The following is a 21985-nucleotide window of genomic DNA, read 5'->3' as shown; positions in this document are numbered from 1 at the left end:
AAAAATATGTGAGACACAAATAATTACATTTGACACTTTTTTTTCATTGATTGAAATGTTTTAGTGTTTGGTTGAATAATAAACACAAGTGTACAACCTGTAATATGGCCCAAATACAAAAAAGATGACTTCAATCAAAGAAAAAAAATTTAATTTTAAAATATTTTTTTTGCATTTGAACACTTTTTTACGTTGATTGACAATATTTATGTTTGATTGAAGTAAATTAAATAAAAAAAAGGTTTTTTAATTGAAGTTTTTTTTTTTTTTAATTCAATAATAAAGACTCAAATCTACCTCCATACAAAATTGTGATCACAATTAAAATTCAATTAATTGTGCAGCTCTAATACAATATAAATCTAGATAATTTTAATTCAAATGAATTCTTACCAGAAAAACAATTCTGGGTTAAATTTGCTGATGTAAAATGCCACACAGGCACATTTATTAATAAACATCGGCACAAGATGTGACAAATTTGTATTTTTCGACTATAAGGGACAGCACGTGTGAGTGAGTTCTTTAGTAATCCATCTAACTGCGCTTTTCATGCTGTTCTGAGAAGTAGAGAAAGCAGCGACTCCTGAAAATAATTATTTAATACAAAATCCAATGTTGGTGATATTGTAATTTTCTGTATCGTCAAAATAGAAAACTCGATACAGCTTGAATATCGATATATTGCCCAGCTCCAGTGGTCTTACTCATTATTCGCATCAAATATTTCTCTGTGTGTTTATAAACATTAATTCCATCCAATATCAGAGGGGTGTTCCATAAAGGAGGGTTAACAAACTCTGAGTCTATCCATAAACTCTGGGTCAACATACCCCGCGATGGGAAACTCTGGGTATCTGATTCCATTACAGCTGGTATGAAGTGGGTCAATCAACCCTGAGTATGTAAACCTTGGGTTACTTACGTGCACGCGCGCCATAAAAAGCCATCATCAATGGATCGAAGATGACTCGAGCTGCCATGGCAACCACCAGGAAAATAGTGATTTATTCACCGTAATGGGTGAAATAAGCCGGTGTTTGAGGACTATGAGCCTGTTCTAAAGGTGCGTTCAGTCTTTAGTAACTATAGTGGCTTAAATCACCTGTAATTAGTCACACTTTTTGGTCGCTTCATCACTTTATTGCTTCAGTGACGTGACGAGCGGTGAATAATATGAATAAAGTGTGTCTGAGGAGACGTGTCAGCAGCATAGGATGACTGCATAGAGAGTCCTCCTGTTACACTGGATATAAAGACAGTAAATGCCGCTTGATATCGCATCATTTATATTGATTTTTAATGTAATATTGTCGCCAGAGTCCTCTAGACGTCCTAAAAAATGTCACAAAAAAACACTGAAGCGGGACGCGAACCATCACTTCCAAGAGCAGCGTCACAATTCACTGTGCCATCATACCTTCAAAGAGCCGTGATCTACAGATTTAACTGTATAACAATATAAAACAACAATCGAGCCTTAAAAGTGGATTCATTTAAATTATCATCTCCTCCTTTATATTATCCACAGGTTTGTATTCAGGGAACTTTACTACAGACGTCAGTAGATGTTTTAATGCAGATCAACCTCAGTGACTTTCACTTAATGATCTACATCCACAATGTTATAAAGAAAACTACCGTTTGCACAAAAAAAAAAAAACGTAAAGCAACACATTAGTAATGATGTGATGTGTGTGTGATGTTACTAATGTGTTTCAGAGAAAAGTGTTAAAGTTCATTAAAGTGTTCAGGTGGGCGGAGCCAGGTAGATAAAACCTGCCAGCGACCAGGTTTAGTTCACGGACAATGTTTCCATGGTAACATACTCAGAAGAACATACCTCGCGTTTAGGACTGGGATACTCAGAGTTTCCCTCATTTGAGCCTGAACATACTCAGAGTTTGAACATAACACGCTTTATGGAATACCCCTCTGGTTGATCAATGCTAATTGACACTTTAAAAAAAATGCATAAACTCTTTTAGTAGACATTTAGTTGACTATAACGACTAAGAACTTGCTGTGAGAAGCAACGTAGCTTTGACTGACTGATTAATAATTATGAGCTTGGTTGGAAAGTTAAGTCCAGCTCCATGTACTACAGGCTCGGTGAAGCTGGATAATTCAAGATATGTTGATCCAGCTTCTTGGAACAGGGCCCGGGTCCTGTTAGCAGTGAACACAGTATGAAGGAGTTCATAAATGACCTTACCATGACTATCAGTCCGCCTCATGTCTCACACTGTCCTCAGTAAAACACTGGAGACTCTGTCTCCATGTAGAAAAGCTCAGTGCACACACAAGCATGTTCGCGCTAAAACTTTCACAACACTACTTCTTCTTCTTCTTCTTCTTCTAATGGTTTCCGGCAGGCTGTACACTAAAAGAAGCGTAATGCTGCCCTCTTCTGTTCACTTAGATTCACTCCATTTTAGATTCTCAAATAGAGGTTGGAAGATTGGAGATACCTCACGACTGCCTTAACTATTAAAATCCACTCTGTTCTTGGTACAAATATTGACTTTATTGAAAACACTGTCAGCCCAAGAGTTGAAAGTTCTTTATATAACATTCCCCTTTCAACAGAATAACATCCACAGGCCAATAGAACATGGGAAATAGTCTCAAGTTAACCACACTGACATAATCCATCCAGATGTTTGCCTATTCGATTTAAATATGCAGCTAGTCCACAATGCCCCAGTCTTAATCTGGTTATCTTAACTTGATTTGATCGGCAAATTGCCCACAGGAGTCTAGTGCCCTGCACACAAGATTGACACTTAAAATAATGCCTCCCTCTAGACTCATTCTCCCACTCCCTTTGCCAATGCTGATACACAGTAGCTTTGAAAACACTGACACACTCAGCCTTCCCCAATCGGACCACATATTCAATTTCCGTCTCGAGAAGAGCCTTCTTTGCTAGCCTATCAGCAGCTTCATTCCCCACAATACCTGAATGAGATGGGATCCAGGAAAAAACAATACTAGACCCCATCAACTCTATCCGGTGAAGGCAACACAAAATCTCTACCACAGTATCTATCCTAGCCCCAGAGGGATGGTCAGAAATTGCCTGTAAGGCAGCCATGGAATCCGAATATATGTACGACATCTCAGGTTTATTTCGTTCAATCCAATCTAAAGCCCACCTAATGGCTAACAACTCAGTCGTGAACACAGATACATAATCAGATACACGCATACTTTCACAACACTACGGCAAACACCAGAGGCTAAAACACACAAGACCGCGCATTCGCCGCCTTATTGGTATACCTTTTTTTTTTTTTTTTTAACAAGTGTAGATACAAATAAAAAGGCACGTATTCACATGAATACAGATTATAGACAAGGTTACAAGACATAAAAGACCTCCCCACAGTCGCCCCCCTGAAACCATTGTATATTCACTACTGGCTCTTGACCCTGAAAAGAAACGTCTGATCTCCAACATTTGCAGTCTGAACAGCTCTATCGGTGACAGTTTAGTTTTGGGCCCCAGGGAGTCTTGGGATAAGGATCTAGGGACCCCATTATCTGAGGATTATTAGCAATGGGTCTTGAAGTTGGTGCACTCCTCCTCAATCTGCGTGAGGCATGGCTTCTTACAATGTAAAGTTGTACATAGAGTCCATTACACTAACCTGAAACTGTCTCGGATCTACCCCAATGTAACCGACTCTTGTAATAGGTGCAAGCAATCTCCAGCTGACCACTCCCACATGATTTTTTCTGTCCCAGGCTTGACACATTTTGGTCTGATATTTTTACGTCTCAGCGCAGCATATAATACAGTCATTACGCCTGATCCTCTCTTAGCCCTGTTTGGTACCCCCCAGCATACAACCTCCAAAACCGTGCAGACCGTCCTTGCCTTCTCCATCCTGCTGGCCAGGCGTCTCATTTTGCTCCCTCACCCTCCATCCCACCAGAGGTGGATTAAAGAGCTCTTAATGTCAGTTAGACTGGAGAAGCTAAGATGTTCCCTTAATGGCTCACTAAAGTAATTTGAAATTATTTGGAGACCTCTTGTAAATCATTATCCATCTGATGCTAATGACTGATAAAAAAAATAATGGAATTGTACCTTATTTGGCCCTTAAATGGGGCGTTACGTACTGAGGAAAAATGGAAAGCTGTTCTGTATTTGCACAAGTGTGTGTGTGTGTGTGTGTGTGCGTAGCAGTGATTGTGTTCTCTCTCTCTCTGTGTGTGTGTGTGAAAAAATGTCCAACTCTAGAGAGTTTTCAGTGACTCATGGTGATCTGTCTGACATCAAACAGCCTCAGGAGAAAAACACTGTAGATATGAACAATCTGAGAAGTTCTTCATACATCCATCATCTCCTGAGGCTGATACAGTAGACACATCATGATTGGATTGTAAGCTTGATTAATTTGAAAGACTACTGTGATTTGATTTAATGTTTAGGATGTGGAGGTTTTAAAGTCGAATGAAATATTTATTTATTATCACAGTAGCATTAGGTAATATAAACAGGCATGTTATGTATGACCTTTTAAAAAAATAGGTTAACATTAAATAAATACATTAATTTTTGATTTTACATTATATATATTCCCTTGGTTAAAAATGTTTGTAGAGATTTCTGTATATTCTAGTGGTTCCCAAACTGGGGTATGTGTACCCCGAGGACAGGGGTCTGTAACCTGTGGCTCTTTGACTCTTTTGCAATGGCTTTCTATAGCTATAAGAAAATAATGAATTGTTATTTCTTACAGAGGGTATTAATGATAAATGACATTGACACCAAATAAAATCATGATAAAACAATTTGTCAACCTAAAAATTAATTGTATTGTGTAATAACTGTCATCAACCATAAACTTTCCTTACACCTGTGGCTAACTTTAAGTTTTATATCCCTGGTAAGATAACAACCAACAATAAGACTATTCTGGAAGAAAATAAAGATTTTATTTGTGTTGGGAAATATTTAATTAACTGCCAACATACCAGATTAATAAGCATACTTGATATGTTGCATCTATCAATTAGTATTATATATATATACATTTATGTGTGTGTGTGTGTGTGTGTGTGTGTGTTGACCGACATGATCATGTGTTATCAAATTCAGGTTATTTTTTGTAGCACTACAAATACATCAACATTTTTTAAAAATTATTATTAATAACATTGTTCGATATAATTGTAACTAGAATTTTATGCACTATATTGACTTCATTGAGGGCAAGGCAAATGTATTTGTATAGCGCATTTCATACACAATGCAACTCAATGTGCTTTACATGATAAAACATTCATCTGTTTAAAATCAATAAGAACATTTAAAATCATCAGTAAAATCATTTAAAATCATCAACAAACACATTACATCAACAACATGACCAAAAATCTTTCTCTCAATCATATGCAGTAGAGAAAAAAAGTGCCTTTAACTTTGATTTAAAAATGTTCACATGTGATGCTTGTCACCATGTTTACTGTGAGCTCTGGGCTCCACTATCTGACCTGTGTTCATAGACCTGGGAGACCTGCTGGGTTCATACCTGACTAAAATCTCACTGATGTATTCTGGACCAAACTCATTCACAGATTTATACACCAGCAGCAGAACTTTAAAGTCTATTCTGAGGCTGACTGGTAGCCAGTGTAAAGACTTTAAAACTGGAGTAATGTGTTCTGATCTCTTTGTTCTGGTTACGACCCGAGCTGCAGCGTTCTGAACCAGCTGTAGATGTTTGATGCTCTTTTGGGGGATTCCTGTCAGAAGACCATTACATAGTCCAGTCTGATGGAGATAAAAGCATGGAACTTTCTCCTGATCTTTCTGAGTCATTAAACCTTTCACTCTGGAGATGTTCTTAAGGTGGTAGAAGCTGTTTTTGTGATAGATTTGATCTGACTGCTCAATGTAAGATCTGAGTCAATCAGAACACCAAGGTTTTTGACTTGGTCTTTAGTAGGGATGTAACGATTAATCGTAAGGCAGTTAAAAATCGATTCATAGGTATCACGGTATCCGGAAGTGTTGGCGGCGGGCGGAGTCTGCTAATACATTCTTTCTGGCTGCCTTCTACTCTTAAATATGTTAATAAATGATTCATTACCCCTTTAGCATTGAAAGAATATCTGTATTATTACTTGAATATCTGTAAAAGTCACGTTTTTTTATTAGCTCTGTCTGCTAGCATTGCTTCTCTTCTTCACTGCAAGATATCTGCATGCCAACCGACCACTGTGTTACCAGCGCCCTCTGCTGGTCCAAACAAATATGACGTAAATCAGTGCAATCGGTTTTTTTTTTTTTAAAGTCCAATTGTTAAGGCAAAAAATACATTTTCAGTTGCACTTTTAAAAGAAAAATAACTATTATGCAGTTTTGCATTGTTTATTATAGAACCAGATTTTAAATTAATAGGCTTCATTTTCATTTGTATTATTCCTTTATTTATTTCATTCAAGATTTATTTTTAGTTAAATTGCATTGTTTTGAATAGTTTATCAAGGAATTCTTTTGACAATGAAAAATATAAGGAAAATAATACAGTATTTTCTAGTTTTTTTCCCAAAAAACAAATTTGTCTACAGTCCCATTTTGTAAATGAAAAAATCGTGAGAGAATCGTATCGTGAACCCAGTATCGTGAATCGAATCGTATCGGGAGTTGAGTGAATCGTTACATCCCTAGTCTTTAGCTTTTAACGCTCGAGACTCAAGATGCTCGCTGATAGCAGTCCTCTTTTCCTTGTTACCAAAGACAATCACCTCCATCTTGTCATGGTTTAGTTGAAGGAAGTTTTCACTCATCCAGCAGTTTACTTTTTCTAAGCAGTCATACAACACCTCAATGGGACCATAGTCATCTGGGTTCAGTGATAGATATAGTTGTGTGCCATCTGCATAGCTCTGATAATCAACCTTACAGTTCTGTAAAATTTGTCCTAAAGGAAGCATATAAAGGCTAAACAGAAGTTTAGATGGTTGAGATGGTATTTTTTTGGCTCCAGAAACATTTTAATCCAGGTGAGAGGAAGCAAAATGGCTCCTTTGAGAATAATGGTTATAGACCGCTGCCATAGGGGCACATGAACACCTTTCAGGAGGTTCACAAAAACATTTCAGGTTATTTTTCAACATTATAGATTTTTTTTACATGCACACAGACAATGAACAAGAAAATCAGAAATAAATCAATAAAAAGGCCTAAATTCAAGGCTAATAATGGACGAGACAAAGGAAAGAGTTTAGACGCGCCTGCAGACACAATAAATAATATATACCATGAGCTCAGAGTCAAGGTACATGGGGCAATAACATTTGGTAAACACTGTTCTATGTCAAAATGTTTCTATTTATGAGGATTGTGTTCACGGTGACGTGGGTGTCCTTTATTTTCTTTTCTGAAAGGTGACAACCTGATGCAGATCCATACAAGTCGGCTCCCTCGTCTTGGATCAATGATATATTTCCTCCTTGTTTCTGTCATTAGACCAGGGGCAGACTGGGGGACGAACGTGTCCCGAGAGTCATTGACAGACCGACTCACTTCATACGAGGTGTGAGGAGCCAGCCAGCCAGTCGGCAACATAAGTTTCATGTCCCTTGATTAAAAAAAACTGCATTTGATGTTGCTTTGGACCATAATCATATAGTAATCTTTAACTTGAACCCTTAAGTTGCAACAGTAAAATAATTACAGCAGTATAATGATTTTACAGCATGTAGTGATTTTAAGGCAAACAGGTCATTAACATATGACTAACCCACCAACCCAACCAAGCTCCAGTATCCCTTATATTTTAATACAAGTGTACAGGAAATCTAAAATAGCCACTTGTCAATGTCAACAACTTAAAACTTAAATACAAATGTGATTAGAATCTGGTAGGCCGACATTTGTTGACATTAAAATGCTGTGAACATTCCTACTAGGGCTGGCCGATATGCACCAAAACTCATATCTCAATACATTTTCTCAAAATGGTGAATCTCAATAATTTTTATTTCATATCAAGTCTGACCAGAAAGACAATTCTTGGTAAAAAAAAAAAAAAAATTGCTGATGCAAAATGCCACACAGGCTCATTTATTAACAAACAGCTGCACAATACAACATCTCCTGTAAGGGACAGTATGTGTGAGTGAGTTCTATAGTGTGGCTTGTTATGGGTTAGGTCAAACAAGTATTTTTATACAAAATACGAGATATATCTGTATATGCGACTTTGTAGTTTTCTATATTGCCAAAATAGAAAACTCAATACATCTTGAATCTCGATATATCGCCCAGTCCTAATTCCTAAATTATAATACAGCCTAAATTAAAACATAAATGGGTATATGAAGCACATGTGTTTATCTATTATACTTACAGTTCATATACAAGTCAACACATTGCATATTTGCTGTTAATTTCATGTTGCTTGTATTTAAGTTAGACATTTACATTTGCAGAGCTGCCAAGCCTCATGCTTTGAGCGTGACAGTCACGCAATTTGACGCATTCTCACGCCACACTTGACATTTCTCACGCTTATATTTCCCCATTCCCCATTTTTTTATGATAATAAACTTTGATCTTCGTGGCATGCCGTAGCTCGAGTAATTCTGATTGACTGACCGAGATAGCTAATCCATGTCTCCTTGTGCCTAAATCTAACCAACCATGGCATGCATCACACAATAATCAACCAATCAGAAGCAATGTAAGGCGGGTCTTGACGAGCCCTCTCTCGACACAGAGCGTACCGACTCGTCGGCATGCTTTCAGAAAGAGTTTCTAGAAGTCAGACGCCGTTTGAGATGGAATTTAACTACCCAATTTTGTTCACTGTATATTGCTGTGTGTGTGTGTGTGTGTGTTACAGTGTTAGTTTACTTGTCTAAAAAACTGACCCCCCTCCCCCCCAGTGCACGAACACACAGTCAGCTGTGTTAGCGACTGTCTGTCAGAAGCTCAGTGCAGATGTCTGTCTGTCCTCAGTTCTGAGTGTTAAACACTGAGAGATGTTTGAGGAAACACTGCATGTGTTTTTCTTCTCTAACTCTCTGTTGCTGTTTACACATTCTTAAAGAGACAGTGTCCTGAATGTGATTTACTTTAAAAACGACTTTCTGCAACTCAGAGCTGCCCTGAATGAAGCAACACTACATAATTTAATCACATTTCAGCCTTAATGAAGGAAAAAGTCAAAAGTGACACAAAATGTTGTTATTGTGCTGCTAGTGATTAATAAAAGGGTCTTTGTGGCTCCACTGACTTTGACCCATTATTGTTTTTCATGTAAAACTATTGAAAAAAATAAATGGTTTATGTTGCCTATTTCCATTTTGAAGAAAAATATAGAGATATGAATATTGGTCCATATCACCCAGGCCTAATGCAACCAAAGCAGTAACGTTTTATTTTGTAAAGGATATGATTGTCTGAACTGTGTGAAATGAGGCGTTCAAATACTGTTTAAATTAGGATTTTATTAATATGAGTGTTACCTCAATAACAAATAGAAATCACTAGACAGATATGCTGCCTTGTTATGTAGCAAGTGTTGCTAATGCTACACTACTTAAGTTAAACAAAGAAAAAAGACTGTGTGTGACTATAAGAACATGTCAGCCCTTTTGTTTGATGTTAGTTGTACTTGGAACCAGTTTGATAAATTGCTTACATACAATTTAAAAAAAATATTTGAAAATTACCTTGTCTTAAATGATCTTTTATTCTTTTTTTCATTAGGGTCGATGATTTTAAGTAAGTGTTTGTGTGTGTGTTTGTGCTAGACATTAACTTACATTATTTAAAACTCTTATTCAGCTACTACCAGTGTTATGAACACTGGTAGTAGCTGAATTGCACTTGTAGGTTATGTCAGCATAAATACATAGTAAATGAAACAAATGCCTTGTCTAATCTAATGTTCATTTGAACTGTTTTTATGATTACTTTTGTATGTAATAGTGTTTTTCTATGGACCTTGAATCTGCTGCTAAGACATTCATTCAATCAAAAATCACTTGATGTTTTAATGGGTTTTTTTTTTTTACATGATTTGCTTTTTAATGACTTCCTTTCTGTTGCAGACAAGGAGAGCTGAGGGGTATTCCATAAAGCGGGTTATGTTCAAACTCTGACTATGTTCAGGCTCAAATGAGGGAAACTCTGAGTATCCTAGGGCTGGGCGATATATCGAATATACTCGATATATCGCAGCTTGTAGTCTGTGCGGTGTTGAAAATGACCATACCGTTAAACTCGCTGACTTTTTTTTTTTTTTTTTTTGATTTTTTTTGAAATGTCATTTTAATGACAACATGCACAAAAGGGCACTATTTGTTTTAAAATATTGTAGTGGCATTATGTACAAAAAGTGCACTTTAATTTTGTGTTTTGAAATGCCATGTGAGTTGCATCCTGCACTAATGTCTTGTTTTGAAATGTCTCTGTGACAATTTTGCACAGAACGTGCACTTTCTGTTGACAATTTTATGTTTGAGCCACTCACTGTTTAATAAATACAGTTATGTCAACTTTGACTTAGTTGTGATATCCCCTTTTTTGCATGAAAGTTTAAAATTGGCATATATTAATGCAGTATGATCAAGAATGTTTTAATGTAGACATATAGAATCATCATACTGGTGTGATTTTGTGCATCAAAGTGTTAATTCAAGGGTAATGCAAAATATCGAGATATATATCGTGTATCGTGACATGGCCTAAAAATATCGCGGTATTTATAAAAGGCCATATCGCCCAGCCCTAGAGTATCCCATTCCAAAAAGCGAGGTATGTTCTTCTCTGAGTATGTTACCATGGCAACATTGTCCGTGAACTAAACCTGGTCGCTGGCAGGTTTTATCAAAGAAACCCTGGGTTTCTACCTGGCTCCGCCCACCTGAACACCGTTTCTTAACACTTTAATGAACCTTAACACTTTTCTCTGAAACACATGAGTAACATCACACACCACAGACGTGTTCACATAATTACTAATGTTGTGTTGCTTTACGACTTTTTTTTGTGTGCAAATGGTAGTTTTCTTTCTAACATTGTAGATGTAGATCATTAAGTGAAAGTCACTGAGAGGTTGATCTGCATTAAAACATTTACTGACATCAGTAAAGTTCTCTGGATAAAGTTCATCAGCAAAGTTCTCTGGATAAAAACCTGTGGATAATATAAAGGAGGAGATGATCATTTATATAAATCAACTTTTAAGGCTTGATTGTTGTTTTATATTGTTATACAGTTAAGTCTGTAGAGCATACATCTTTAAAGGTATGATGATGAATGCTCTACAGACTTAACTTTTTTTAACTTGTTATTATTTTCATTTAATTCTTTTTTTTGTTTTCCTCTCTTCTCTAAATTTTATTTGTATGTACTGTGTGTGTGTGTGCGTGTGTGTACACACGCACTAAATCTGACGTAATAACCAGTACGTAATTGCGTGTAATGTGTACATTATTGGAACGCAATGACGTACTGGTTATGACGTCAGACTTAGTGCGTGTAGTTCACAGTACACGGTGTCGAAACGCAGAGTGAAAGTTCTCTCTGACACTACAACTTCTCTCCAAAGCCTGAGCATTTAAAAAGAAAGATAAACAATGGTAAGACAGGATTTCATTGTCTTCATCTGCTTTATATTCATAATTGAACAAATGATTAGATTTTGCAATAAACAAATTAGCATATGACCAACTGATGTCATGATTAAGTGGTGCCAGGATCCTGATATATTGTTTTCTCTCTGCAGCGTGAGATTATTTCTATTCATGTGGGCCAAGCTGGAGTCCAGATCGGTAACTCCTGCTGGGAACTTTTCTGTCTGGAGCATGGGATTCAGCCAAACGGACAGGTGCTTTCTAACCAGGAATCTGGAGGCGGAGGCGACTCCTTCAATACCTTCTTCAGTGAAACTGGGACAGGGAAACGTGTCCCCAGAGTGCTTTATGTAGACCTGGAGCCTACTGTCATCGGTTTGTAATCATATCATTACTCATTATTATATGATTATATCAGAACTATGACTAACAAACTTATAACTATACACAGAATACTTCTTTATACTGGAATCACTGTGAACACATTATCATTTCTTTTAAATATCAAGACAAAACAATGTATTTCTGTGATACAACAAACCCATTGAAAAAATATACAACCTATTTTAAAATTTAAAATTACAATAATACACTATAATACAACATAACACTTACAGGTATAGTGCAAATGTCTCAAGAAACAATAACAACAATGGTGCAAAAATCCAAAAACAATGTAAAACAGTGCAATCAAAAGTTAAAATACAGTATATACAGTTTCAGTACAAGGACATTTCTACTTTCCTGTTTGATTTTAGGTTTTGTGTTACTGACTAATCAAATCAAAGAACACAATGTGCAAACAACATAATATAATTACTGTATATAGAATAGAACAAGAATTAGAATAAAATAAATAAAAATATGAGCAGAAGATTAACATTAACACTACCAAGAGAGCTAACTGTAGTCATCATCACGGCTGTCTATATCCCGCCTGACGCCAATGTCAACACAGCGCTCTCTCTCCTGCTAAACACATAAACGAACAACAGCGAGTCCACCCTGATGGTGTCCACATTATTGCAGGAGATTTTAATAAGGCTAATCTAAAGACTGTACTTCCAAAATTCCATCAGCATGTCAAGTGTCCTACGAGAGGGGAGAACACTCTGGACCATGTGTACTCTAACATCAAGCGTGCTTACAGAGCTATACCTCTCCCCCACCTTGGCCAGTCAGACCATCTCTCCCTGCTGCTCACTCCAGCATACACCCCCATCAGACGGAGAACCAGGCCTGTCATTAAGACTGTTACATCTTGGCCTGATAATGCACTTCTAGAATTACAGGACTGCTTTGATCACACAGACTGGGACATATTTGAACATCAGGATCTGGAAATATTCACAGTGACTGTACTAGATTACATCAAGTTCTGCATCGAGAACGTGACTGTGGACAAAATCATTCGGGTTTTCCCTAACCAGAAACCCTGGATGACCAGCCAGGTCCGCAAACTCATCAGAGTCCGCGATGCTGCTTTCAGGTCTGGTGACAGGGCCCTATACAGCATTGCCCGAGCCAACCTGAGAAGGGGAATCAAGGAAGCCAAAGCGGACTACAAGAGGAGGATTGAGTCCCATCTGTCCAGCAACAACCCACGGCAGGTGGGGCAGGGGCTACAGAACATCACAAACTACATGGGCTGTGATGTACCAACAGTGGATGGAAGTGCTTCACTGGCAGAGGAGCTCAACTACTTCTTTGCTCGTTTTGAGACCCCACAGCACTCACCAGCCTCAGCCCTGCCCCCACCAGGTTCCAGCACCTCTTCACTCACTATTGAGGAGCGTGACGTCAGAAGGGTGCTCCTGGCAGTGAACCCCAGGAAGGCTGCTGGTCCAGATGGAGTACCTGGCAAGGTGCTCAGAGCATGTGCCCACCAGCTCACGCCCATCTTCAATAGCATTTTCAATCTCTCCCTGAACCAAGCAGTCATCCCCCCCTGCCTAAAATCTGCCACAATCATTCCCGTGCCAAAGAAGTCGCCTCCTGTCAGCCACAATGATTACGTCCAGTGGCCCTAACACCTATAGTGATGAAATGCTTTGAGAGACTGGTTCTACACGGTGTCGAAACGCAGAGTGAAAGTTCTCTCTGACACTACAACTTCTCTCCAAAGCCTGAGCATTTAAAAAGAAAGATAAACAATGGTAAGACAGGATTTCATTGTCTTCATCTGCTTTATATTCATAATTGAACAAATGATTAGATTTTGCAATAAACAAATTAGCATATGACCAACTGATGTCATGATTAAGTGATGCCAGGATCCTGATATATTGTTTTCTCTCTGTAGCGTGAGATTATTTCTATTCATGTGGGCCAAGCTGGAGTCCAGATCGGTAATTCCTGCTGGGAACTTTTCTGTCTGGAGCATGGGATTCAGCCAAACGGACAGGTGCTTTCTAACCAGGAATCTGGAGGAGGAGACGACTCCTTCAACACCTTCTTCAGTGAAACTGGGACAGGGAAACGTGTCCCCAGAGCGCTTTATGTAGACCTGGAGCCTACTGTCATCGGTTTGTAATCATATCATTACTCATTATTATATGATTATATCAGAACTATGACTAACAAACTTATAACTATACACAGAATACTTCTTTATACTGGAATCACTGTGAACACATTATCATTTCTTTTAAATATCAAGACAAAACAATGCAATTCTGTGATACAACAAACCCATTGAAAAAATATACAACCTATTTTAAAATTTAAAATTACAATAATACACTATAATACAACATAACACTTACAGGTATAGTGCAAATGTCTCAAGAAACAATAACAACAATGGTGCAAAAATCCAAAAACAATGTAAAACAGTGCAATCAAAAGTTAAAATACAGTATATACAGTTTCAGTACAAGGACATTTCTACTTTCCTGTTTGATTTTAGGTTTTGTGTTACTGACTAATCAAATCAAAGAACACAATGTGCAAACAACATAATATAATTACTGTATATAGAATAGAACAAGAATTAGAATAAAATAAATAGAAATATGAGCAGAAGATTAACATTAACATTACCAAGAGAGCTAACTGTTGTCATCATCACGGCTGTCTATATCCCGCCTGACGCCATTGTCAACTAGTGTTGTGTTCAAGACCACACTATCCGAGACCAAGACTTGCCCGAGACCAGAATGCACCGAGACCAAGACAAGACCAAGACTTTCGGGAGCCGAGACCGAGTCAAGACCAAGACCATGAACATTTTTTTTTTCCAATTTAAAAAAATCTATAAATAAATAAAATTATGGCAAGGTTCAACAGTTAAATAACATTCTCTCTTTAATTTTAGTTTATTTTAAATACATTTGACGGACAAAAAAGGTGCCTGCAAAAAATTAACTAAAATATTAAAACTACTACTGCTACTGATAAATTCACAATTATTCTACATATTTGAAAACAATATTTTTATGTCAGCTGAATGTACAGCAAGTGTTTTAAAGTATTTCTGCCAAGAAATAATGATTCTTGATTCTGATTCTTTGAGCTGTGCAGGTCAACAGGTCACAGATTTCACAAGATATTTTTTTAGTTTGAAAAAGCCTTTACACAGGCCATTTTTATTAATTCACTTAGTTGATATAGTTTAATTTGGTTGCTGTAATGTAACTAGGATATTAAATTAACAAAGGTTTCCAACTGTAACTGTAAAAGTGAAACTTTCTGAAATAAAACTACAAACAAGTTGTCATCAGTCTAAAAAACAAAGAGCTACAGGTAGATGTGAAACTAAATAAAACAAACTCAAACCCTGGAACAGTCATGTGACAAATCAATCAATAGTTCTTGTTGAGAATTATTATTATTCTGGATACAGTGGAAACAGAAACTAGAAAAAATAATTATATTGTGAACCTGTTTATATTGTGGGGAACATATTATATACATAAATGTAATTGGAGTCTAAAGACACAAAAAACACCACTTTAAAAAGAAAATAGACTAATATAAGACCTCTTTACAGTTATTTGGCTCATTCTGTGCTAGTGCAACTCTGCGGCGATGACGCGCTGGTGACGACATAAACCAAGATGGCGGCGGCCCGGACTACAGCCGACATTATGTAATAAAGCCTTAAAAGACATGGATATAATGAAAAGAGTGGATGGACAGAGGCATAAACATGCAGACTTTCACACAGACACACACGGACTTATTAAACACACACGGACCTCAGTACACACGGTAAACGGAACAGGCTTCACCGCTCGGCTGGCACTAGGACCCAGAAGTAGAGTAAGTGCGTCCCCTATCCAGCCTTCACAGGCTGTAATATCATCAGTTTATCATTTTACCAGTTGTTAGAGCTACTGTCTTTACCAGGGAGATAATATTTATTGCTGGTGATTTTTAACTGGGATTTTTACCGGTGATTAGTTCATGTCTTCCTTGCGCTCCGCGGTCCAAACTGACACCGTAGCCACACACACGTATGAGTGTGTCACACACGTCACTCAGTCACATTAAGGAAGGTTGTGGTCATTATACGGGGTGGATTAAATAATGAATAAAGGATTGTTTTATTCCGTTCTTCTCCGTGTTATTATCACATTATAAGAAAGTTTAAAAATAGCAGGAATTAGTGCTGGTCTCGAACGGTCTTGATGGAAAATCCCGAGTGCGGGCAGCCCGAGTCCGAGACAGGACTGAGTCAAGATGCTTGAGAGTCCGAGACAAGACCAAGACCTTTAAAATTTGGTCTCGAGACCAAGACCGGTCTTGACCACCACAACACTACATGTGACCTAGAAATAGGTTGAATGGAGGGTGTCTGTATTCATATAGGTCATGGGCTGTCTTCAAAATGGCAAACTTTGCACTATACACTACAAACTCAATGATTGATTTTGGAAAATAATCTAATTTTTTTCCTCAATATTGCGATTGCGATTTAATATGCCGTTATTTGTTCAAGGGCCTCTTGTCATGTGTTTTTTAATGAACACAAGCAATAAATCAATCTGTTTCATAATAAACAATTTCAGATTTATTTAAACTTTAAATATATATAAAATGTAATTTTTAAAGCACAGATTACAACAGTAAAGCAAACAAATCTGTGGCTTTACCTCTTAAACATATCGAACTAACTTCACGTTTCATGAAACATGGAAACATTTGGACTGTACTTCTTAAACACTGTCTGAAATTAACAGGACATGAAAATAATAATAATTAAAAAAAATTGCAGCCTTTGCGATTGCATTAGTCTAGTGTTAGCATTCCTCTAACATTTGCACTAACCAAGAATTAGCAATTTGTTTGAAAAAAATAGAGATGGGTTGGAAAAGTAGAAGAAAAAAAAAAGTTGAAATGGGTTAATAAAGTTGAAATGGGTTGCAAAAAGTGAAAATGGACTGAAAAAGTTAAAAAAAAGGGGTTGAAAAAGTAGAAAAAAGTTGGAAAAAGGTTGAAAGAAGTTTAAAAATCCCAGTATGAAAGGAAAACCAGTTAGAAGTCCAGTTTATACAGTATTATGTGTTAAAATCCCAGTAGGAAAGGAAAAACCAGTCAAACCAGTTAGAAGTCCAGTTTATACAGTATTAAGTAGTAAAAAGTTGAAAAAGGTTGAAAAAGTTGAAAAAAGTTGAAATTGTTGAAATGTGTTAAAATGTGTTGGAAAGGTTGAAAAAAGTTGTAATGGGTTGGAGGTAGTAGCTGAACATGTTAAAGGTTCATTTAAATCAGTTACAAAATGGCTGAAGGGGTTAAAAGTTCCAATAAGGGGAGAAAAGCACTGGGAGAACATGTAAATCACACAGAAAGGTGGATTTAAAAGATTAAGTCATAGGTGAAAGGTTAAATAATGGGCTGGAAGATACAAGTTTGATAAAAAGGCACTGGGAGAACATGTAAATCACACAGAAAGGTGGATTTAAAAGATTAAGTCATAGGTGAAAGGTTAAATAATGGGCTGGAAGATACAAGTTTGATAAAAAGGCACTGGGAGAACATGTAAATCACACAGAAAGGTGGATTCATCATCAGGGCTGTCAGTTACCTAGTTACCATGGTAACAGCACTAATCACATGCACCTGTGGGGAGAATGTGTGTGCAGGATGACGAGGCAGAAACTGGCCTGTTACAGCCAGGGGGAACCTGTGTAAAACACATCACAACTGAAAAACTGTATAATTTACAGAAAAACTGAGCAGTTTGTGAGAATCACAAGGCTTTAGGCTACAAATGAGTTCAATTGTATGTTTTTAGGACAAAAAATTAGGCCAGGAGGACGAGAGAAAGACCATGGATTTTAAGCAGTGACCTGACTGTTCTCCACTGCAAACAAGCCTGTAGATTTGTAGGATTATGTCCACTTCAGGCTTAATAAATCGAAAACTGCTGAACTTATGGCAAAAAATGTGGTATTGTGAGTGGCTCAACACACATTTCTACTACTTTTGAGAAAATTAGGTCTTTGTGTTCAATATTTTGGAAGTTGTGACAATTTGTTTGCAGATTTTTTAGGATTAAAATAAGGGCTGCTACATTTCAGGAATGTGAAGAGTTGGTGGGTGTGCTTGAAGCTTCATAGGTCAAAAACAGTTAAAGACGGAGAAAATGTGAAGATAGAAGTTAAAAGACAACAGATTTGTGAACATTTTAGAAGTTGAATGGTTTAAATCGGTTAAAAAATGGCTGAACAGTGGAACTTTGGAAAGTTGGAGGGTTGAAAGTTGAATTTTCTCAAAAGTGGATGGGAAAATGAATGGGAAAGTGAAAAGTGGAAAAAGTTAAATAGTTTAAAAAATTACTAAAAAGTTGAAACATAGCAGAAGAGGGAAATATTAGCTGAACGTTTTGACACCAAACTTGTTAAAATCGGTTGAAAACTGTTGGAGTTACTTGCGATGGCGGAAGAATAACTACTATAATAATAAAGTTTAACGAATACAATAGTGAAGATGCCTCCTGCATCCTCACTAATAATGGCAATAACAAAATAACAAAGATAATCCAGTAACTGTAATACAATAATAAAAAGAATAATAAACATAAAATAATAAGGTAATAGCAATATTAATAATACAATGAGAATACCAGTAACTATAAGATAAAAGGATACAAAAAAAAGAATAATATAAGAATAACAATACTACAATACAGTAGTAGTACAATTAGATAGAGCTATAATATTAATAGTGAAAGTAGTAATGGTTATAAAAAATTATAAATAAGAATACAAGAATAGCAATAACAATAATAAAGTAGTAGTACAATTAGATAGAGATATAATAGTAATAGTTATAATAATAATAATAGCAATAAAATATAGAGAGAATCCAGTAACTATAATACAATAAGAAATATTAGATAAGGTAATAGCAATGATAATATTATAGTAACTATAAGATAAAATATTAATTAAGAATATAAAACTAGCAATAACAATAATACAGTAGTAGTACAATTATAAAATAATTATAGCAATAACAAAATACTATAATGAGAATCCAGTAACTATAATACAATAATAATAAAACCAATATAAGAAAATGAGGTAATAGCAATAATACAATGAGAATACCAGTAACTATAATATAAAACAATAATAAGAAAGACTAATATGTAGTCACATCATTCATCTCTCCTTCTTTGGATGCAGCGTCTAGGTTTATTACCTCGAGCACCATGTGATAAGTTTTAGCTTAGCTTAGCTTTCTTAACTGCCGACATTAGAACTATGTGCATGTTAACACGGACTTTGGAGGTTTTTCTGCTATAAATGACTTGACTTCTCCAGAGTGAGATGCTCTGCTCCGGAGTAAAAGCCTCACGTGCTTTTGTTTTGCTTATGTGGTGAAAATATGAGCATTTATAATGCTGTGTTCACGGATAAACATGGATGTTTACTTACCAGAATAGTACGTCCAGCAACAATAATCATAGTGGAGCCGTGTTGTGGACCCTTCCGCTCACAAAAACGTTACATTCCTCTGAATGTTTTCTCAGCACAGCCTCCGTCCACAGTCGTGGAGACGAAGGAGGAAGTGAGTTTGTGACCCGAGATTTAAAGGAAGTTTGGAATCACGGGAATAATATTAAATAACCATGCAATATTAACTTAAATGACTTTTAGCGGTACAAAAACGTTTTTAATATTGACCCTTTTTTTTTTTTTGTAAACCCAAACAAACTGCGACACGGTGACATCATGAACATATTATTGCTGAGCAGTTTTGAAAGGCATCACATACACACCCATCACATCCAGGCTGCTGATGAATCTTCATAACTAAATACTTTCAATGTTTGAAATGACATGGTGAAATGGTGTGTCATGAAAATACACAGTCACTAAACTAGCTTCACTTTATTATCTAATATCTAATACAGTTGTCCTAAGCCGTTCACCATCTACGACCGCTTTTTTCTATCCGAAGAATCCGTGCACCCTTCATTCTTTGGTTATTTTGTTTTAAAACCAAATCAAAATGACAAATAAACAGTGTGGTTATTTTGTTTTTCTGATTTAAAACCAAAACAGAAATACAGAAAAACCAGATTCCGAGACCAATCTGCTCTATTTGAGTCCACAAACAAATCATAGCGTAGTTATGTTTTAAATGACACTAAACAAAAACTCTCCTTTTTCTTTAAATCCAAAATCAAGTTTTCACGATGAGTCTCTTGCATAATCCATGACTTTGTAAATGTAAATTATTTTGACGGGAAAAAAAAAAAAAACCTGTGAAAAAAGTAAAAATTACTTAACTAAATAATGGATGGATAAGTCTACTAAAACAACAACAAAAATGTGTTGACTAGAATATACTTTTAATCCACTTTATTTATTTGCACTTTACTGTTGTCAGAAGGAGGAAACTAAGACTAAGTTGTAGTTTAAAGTAGTGAACATTTATATGTATATATTGTACTTGTTGATGGTCTCCTAAATGTACATATTGAATGAGCACTGCTGTGTTCTGACCTGTAGATGGCAGCAGAGATTCAGGGTTAGCTTCACTTCTCCAACCTGCTTATCCTCAGTCACGATGCTCATTGTTGATAACTCTAATCATTGCTCCTCACATCAGTCACAGGTAATTAATGCATCGTATCCATGGTGATACAGCTGTTTTGATGTTGAGGCCTGCAGATAGGAGCATATGGACGTCTTAGGAACACTTTGCATTGAACAAATTTAGCTTTAATTTAAATGCAAAATGATCCTAGTTCAGTTTTCTTATTTCTGGTGTGTAAATGTAGCCTCTGTTTTCCATACTTTATTCTCTCTCTCTGTTTTTCATCCACATGTGCCAAATGGTCAGCAATCCATGTCAACTATAGATGGCCAATATAATTAGCCCACCGATATTATCGGCTGATATTAGCAACAAAATATAATCACGTTTGACATTAGTATCTTTTTTTTTTCTCACCGATATTGAAAAACCGATATGTGCTGTGGTTTCAGACAATAAAATAAAAACCAACATTTTCCAAAAATAGTGAATACATTTTGGGTTTTTGTATAGATATTTTTTTATTTGTGAAATAGATCCAGTAGTGCATCGTAATAAAAATAGCCTTAACCTGTTACCGTATTTCTATTGAAATTCATATCATGTGACCAGTGTTGTGTTCAAGACCACACTATCCAAGACCAAGACTTGCCCGAGACCAGAATGCACCGAGACCAAGACAAGACCAAGACTTTCGGGAGCCGAGACCGAGACCAAGACCAAGACCATAAACATTTTTTTTCTGCAATTTAAAAAAATCTATAAATAAATAAAATGATGGCAAGGTTCAACAGTTAAATAACATTCTCTCTTTAATTTTAGTTTATTTTAAATACATTTGACGGACAAAAAAGGTGCCTGCAAAAAATTAACTAAAATATTAAAACTACTACTGCTACTGATAAATTCACAATTATTCTACATATTTGAAAACAATATTTTTATGTCAGCTGAATGTACAGCAAGTGTTTTAAAGTATTTCTGCCAAGAAATAATGATTCTTGATTCTGATTCTTTGAGTTGTGCAGGTCAACAGGTCACAGATTTCACAAGATATTTTTTTAGTTTGAAAAAGCCTTTACACAGGCCATTTTTATTAATTCACTTAGTTGATATAGTTTAATTTGGTTGCTGTAATGTAACTAGGATATTCAATTAACAAAGGTTTCCAACTGTAACTGTAAAAGTGAAACTTTCTGAAATAAAACTACAAACAAGTTGTCATCAGTCTAAAAAACAAAGAGCTACAGGTAGATGTGAAACTAAATAAAACAAACTCAAACCCTGGAACAGTCATGTGACAAATCAATCAATAGTTCTTGTTGAGAATTATTATTATTCTGGATACAGTGGAAACAGAAACTAGAAAAAATAATTATATTGTGAA

General features: G+C 36.2%; 1 protein-coding gene across 1 annotated transcript in view; it reads right to left on the bottom strand.

Moving 5' to 3' along the window:
* Positions 1-19626, bottom strand: part of LOC114458810 (DNA repair and recombination protein RAD54-like) — a 46294-nt gene extending 26668 nt beyond the window's left edge. Inside the window, exon 1 of the mRNA XM_028441194.1 lies at positions 19491-19626. Within this exon, the coding sequence (XP_028296995.1) occupies positions 19491-19520 (30 nt within the window). The 5' untranslated portion in view covers positions 19521-19626. The remainder of the gene's footprint in view (positions 1-19490) is intronic.
* Between the last annotated feature and the right edge of the window lie 2359 nt (positions 19627-21985).

Source organism: Gouania willdenowi, unplaced genomic scaffold, assembly GCF_900634775.1.
Source record: "Gouania willdenowi unplaced genomic scaffold, fGouWil2.1 scaffold_188_arrow_ctg1, whole genome shotgun sequence".
NCBI lineage: Eukaryota > Metazoa > Chordata > Actinopteri > Blenniiformes > Gobiesocidae > Gouania > Gouania willdenowi.
Note: the sequence above shows the minus strand (reverse complement) of the source record. Positions and strands in the feature narration are given on the sequence as shown.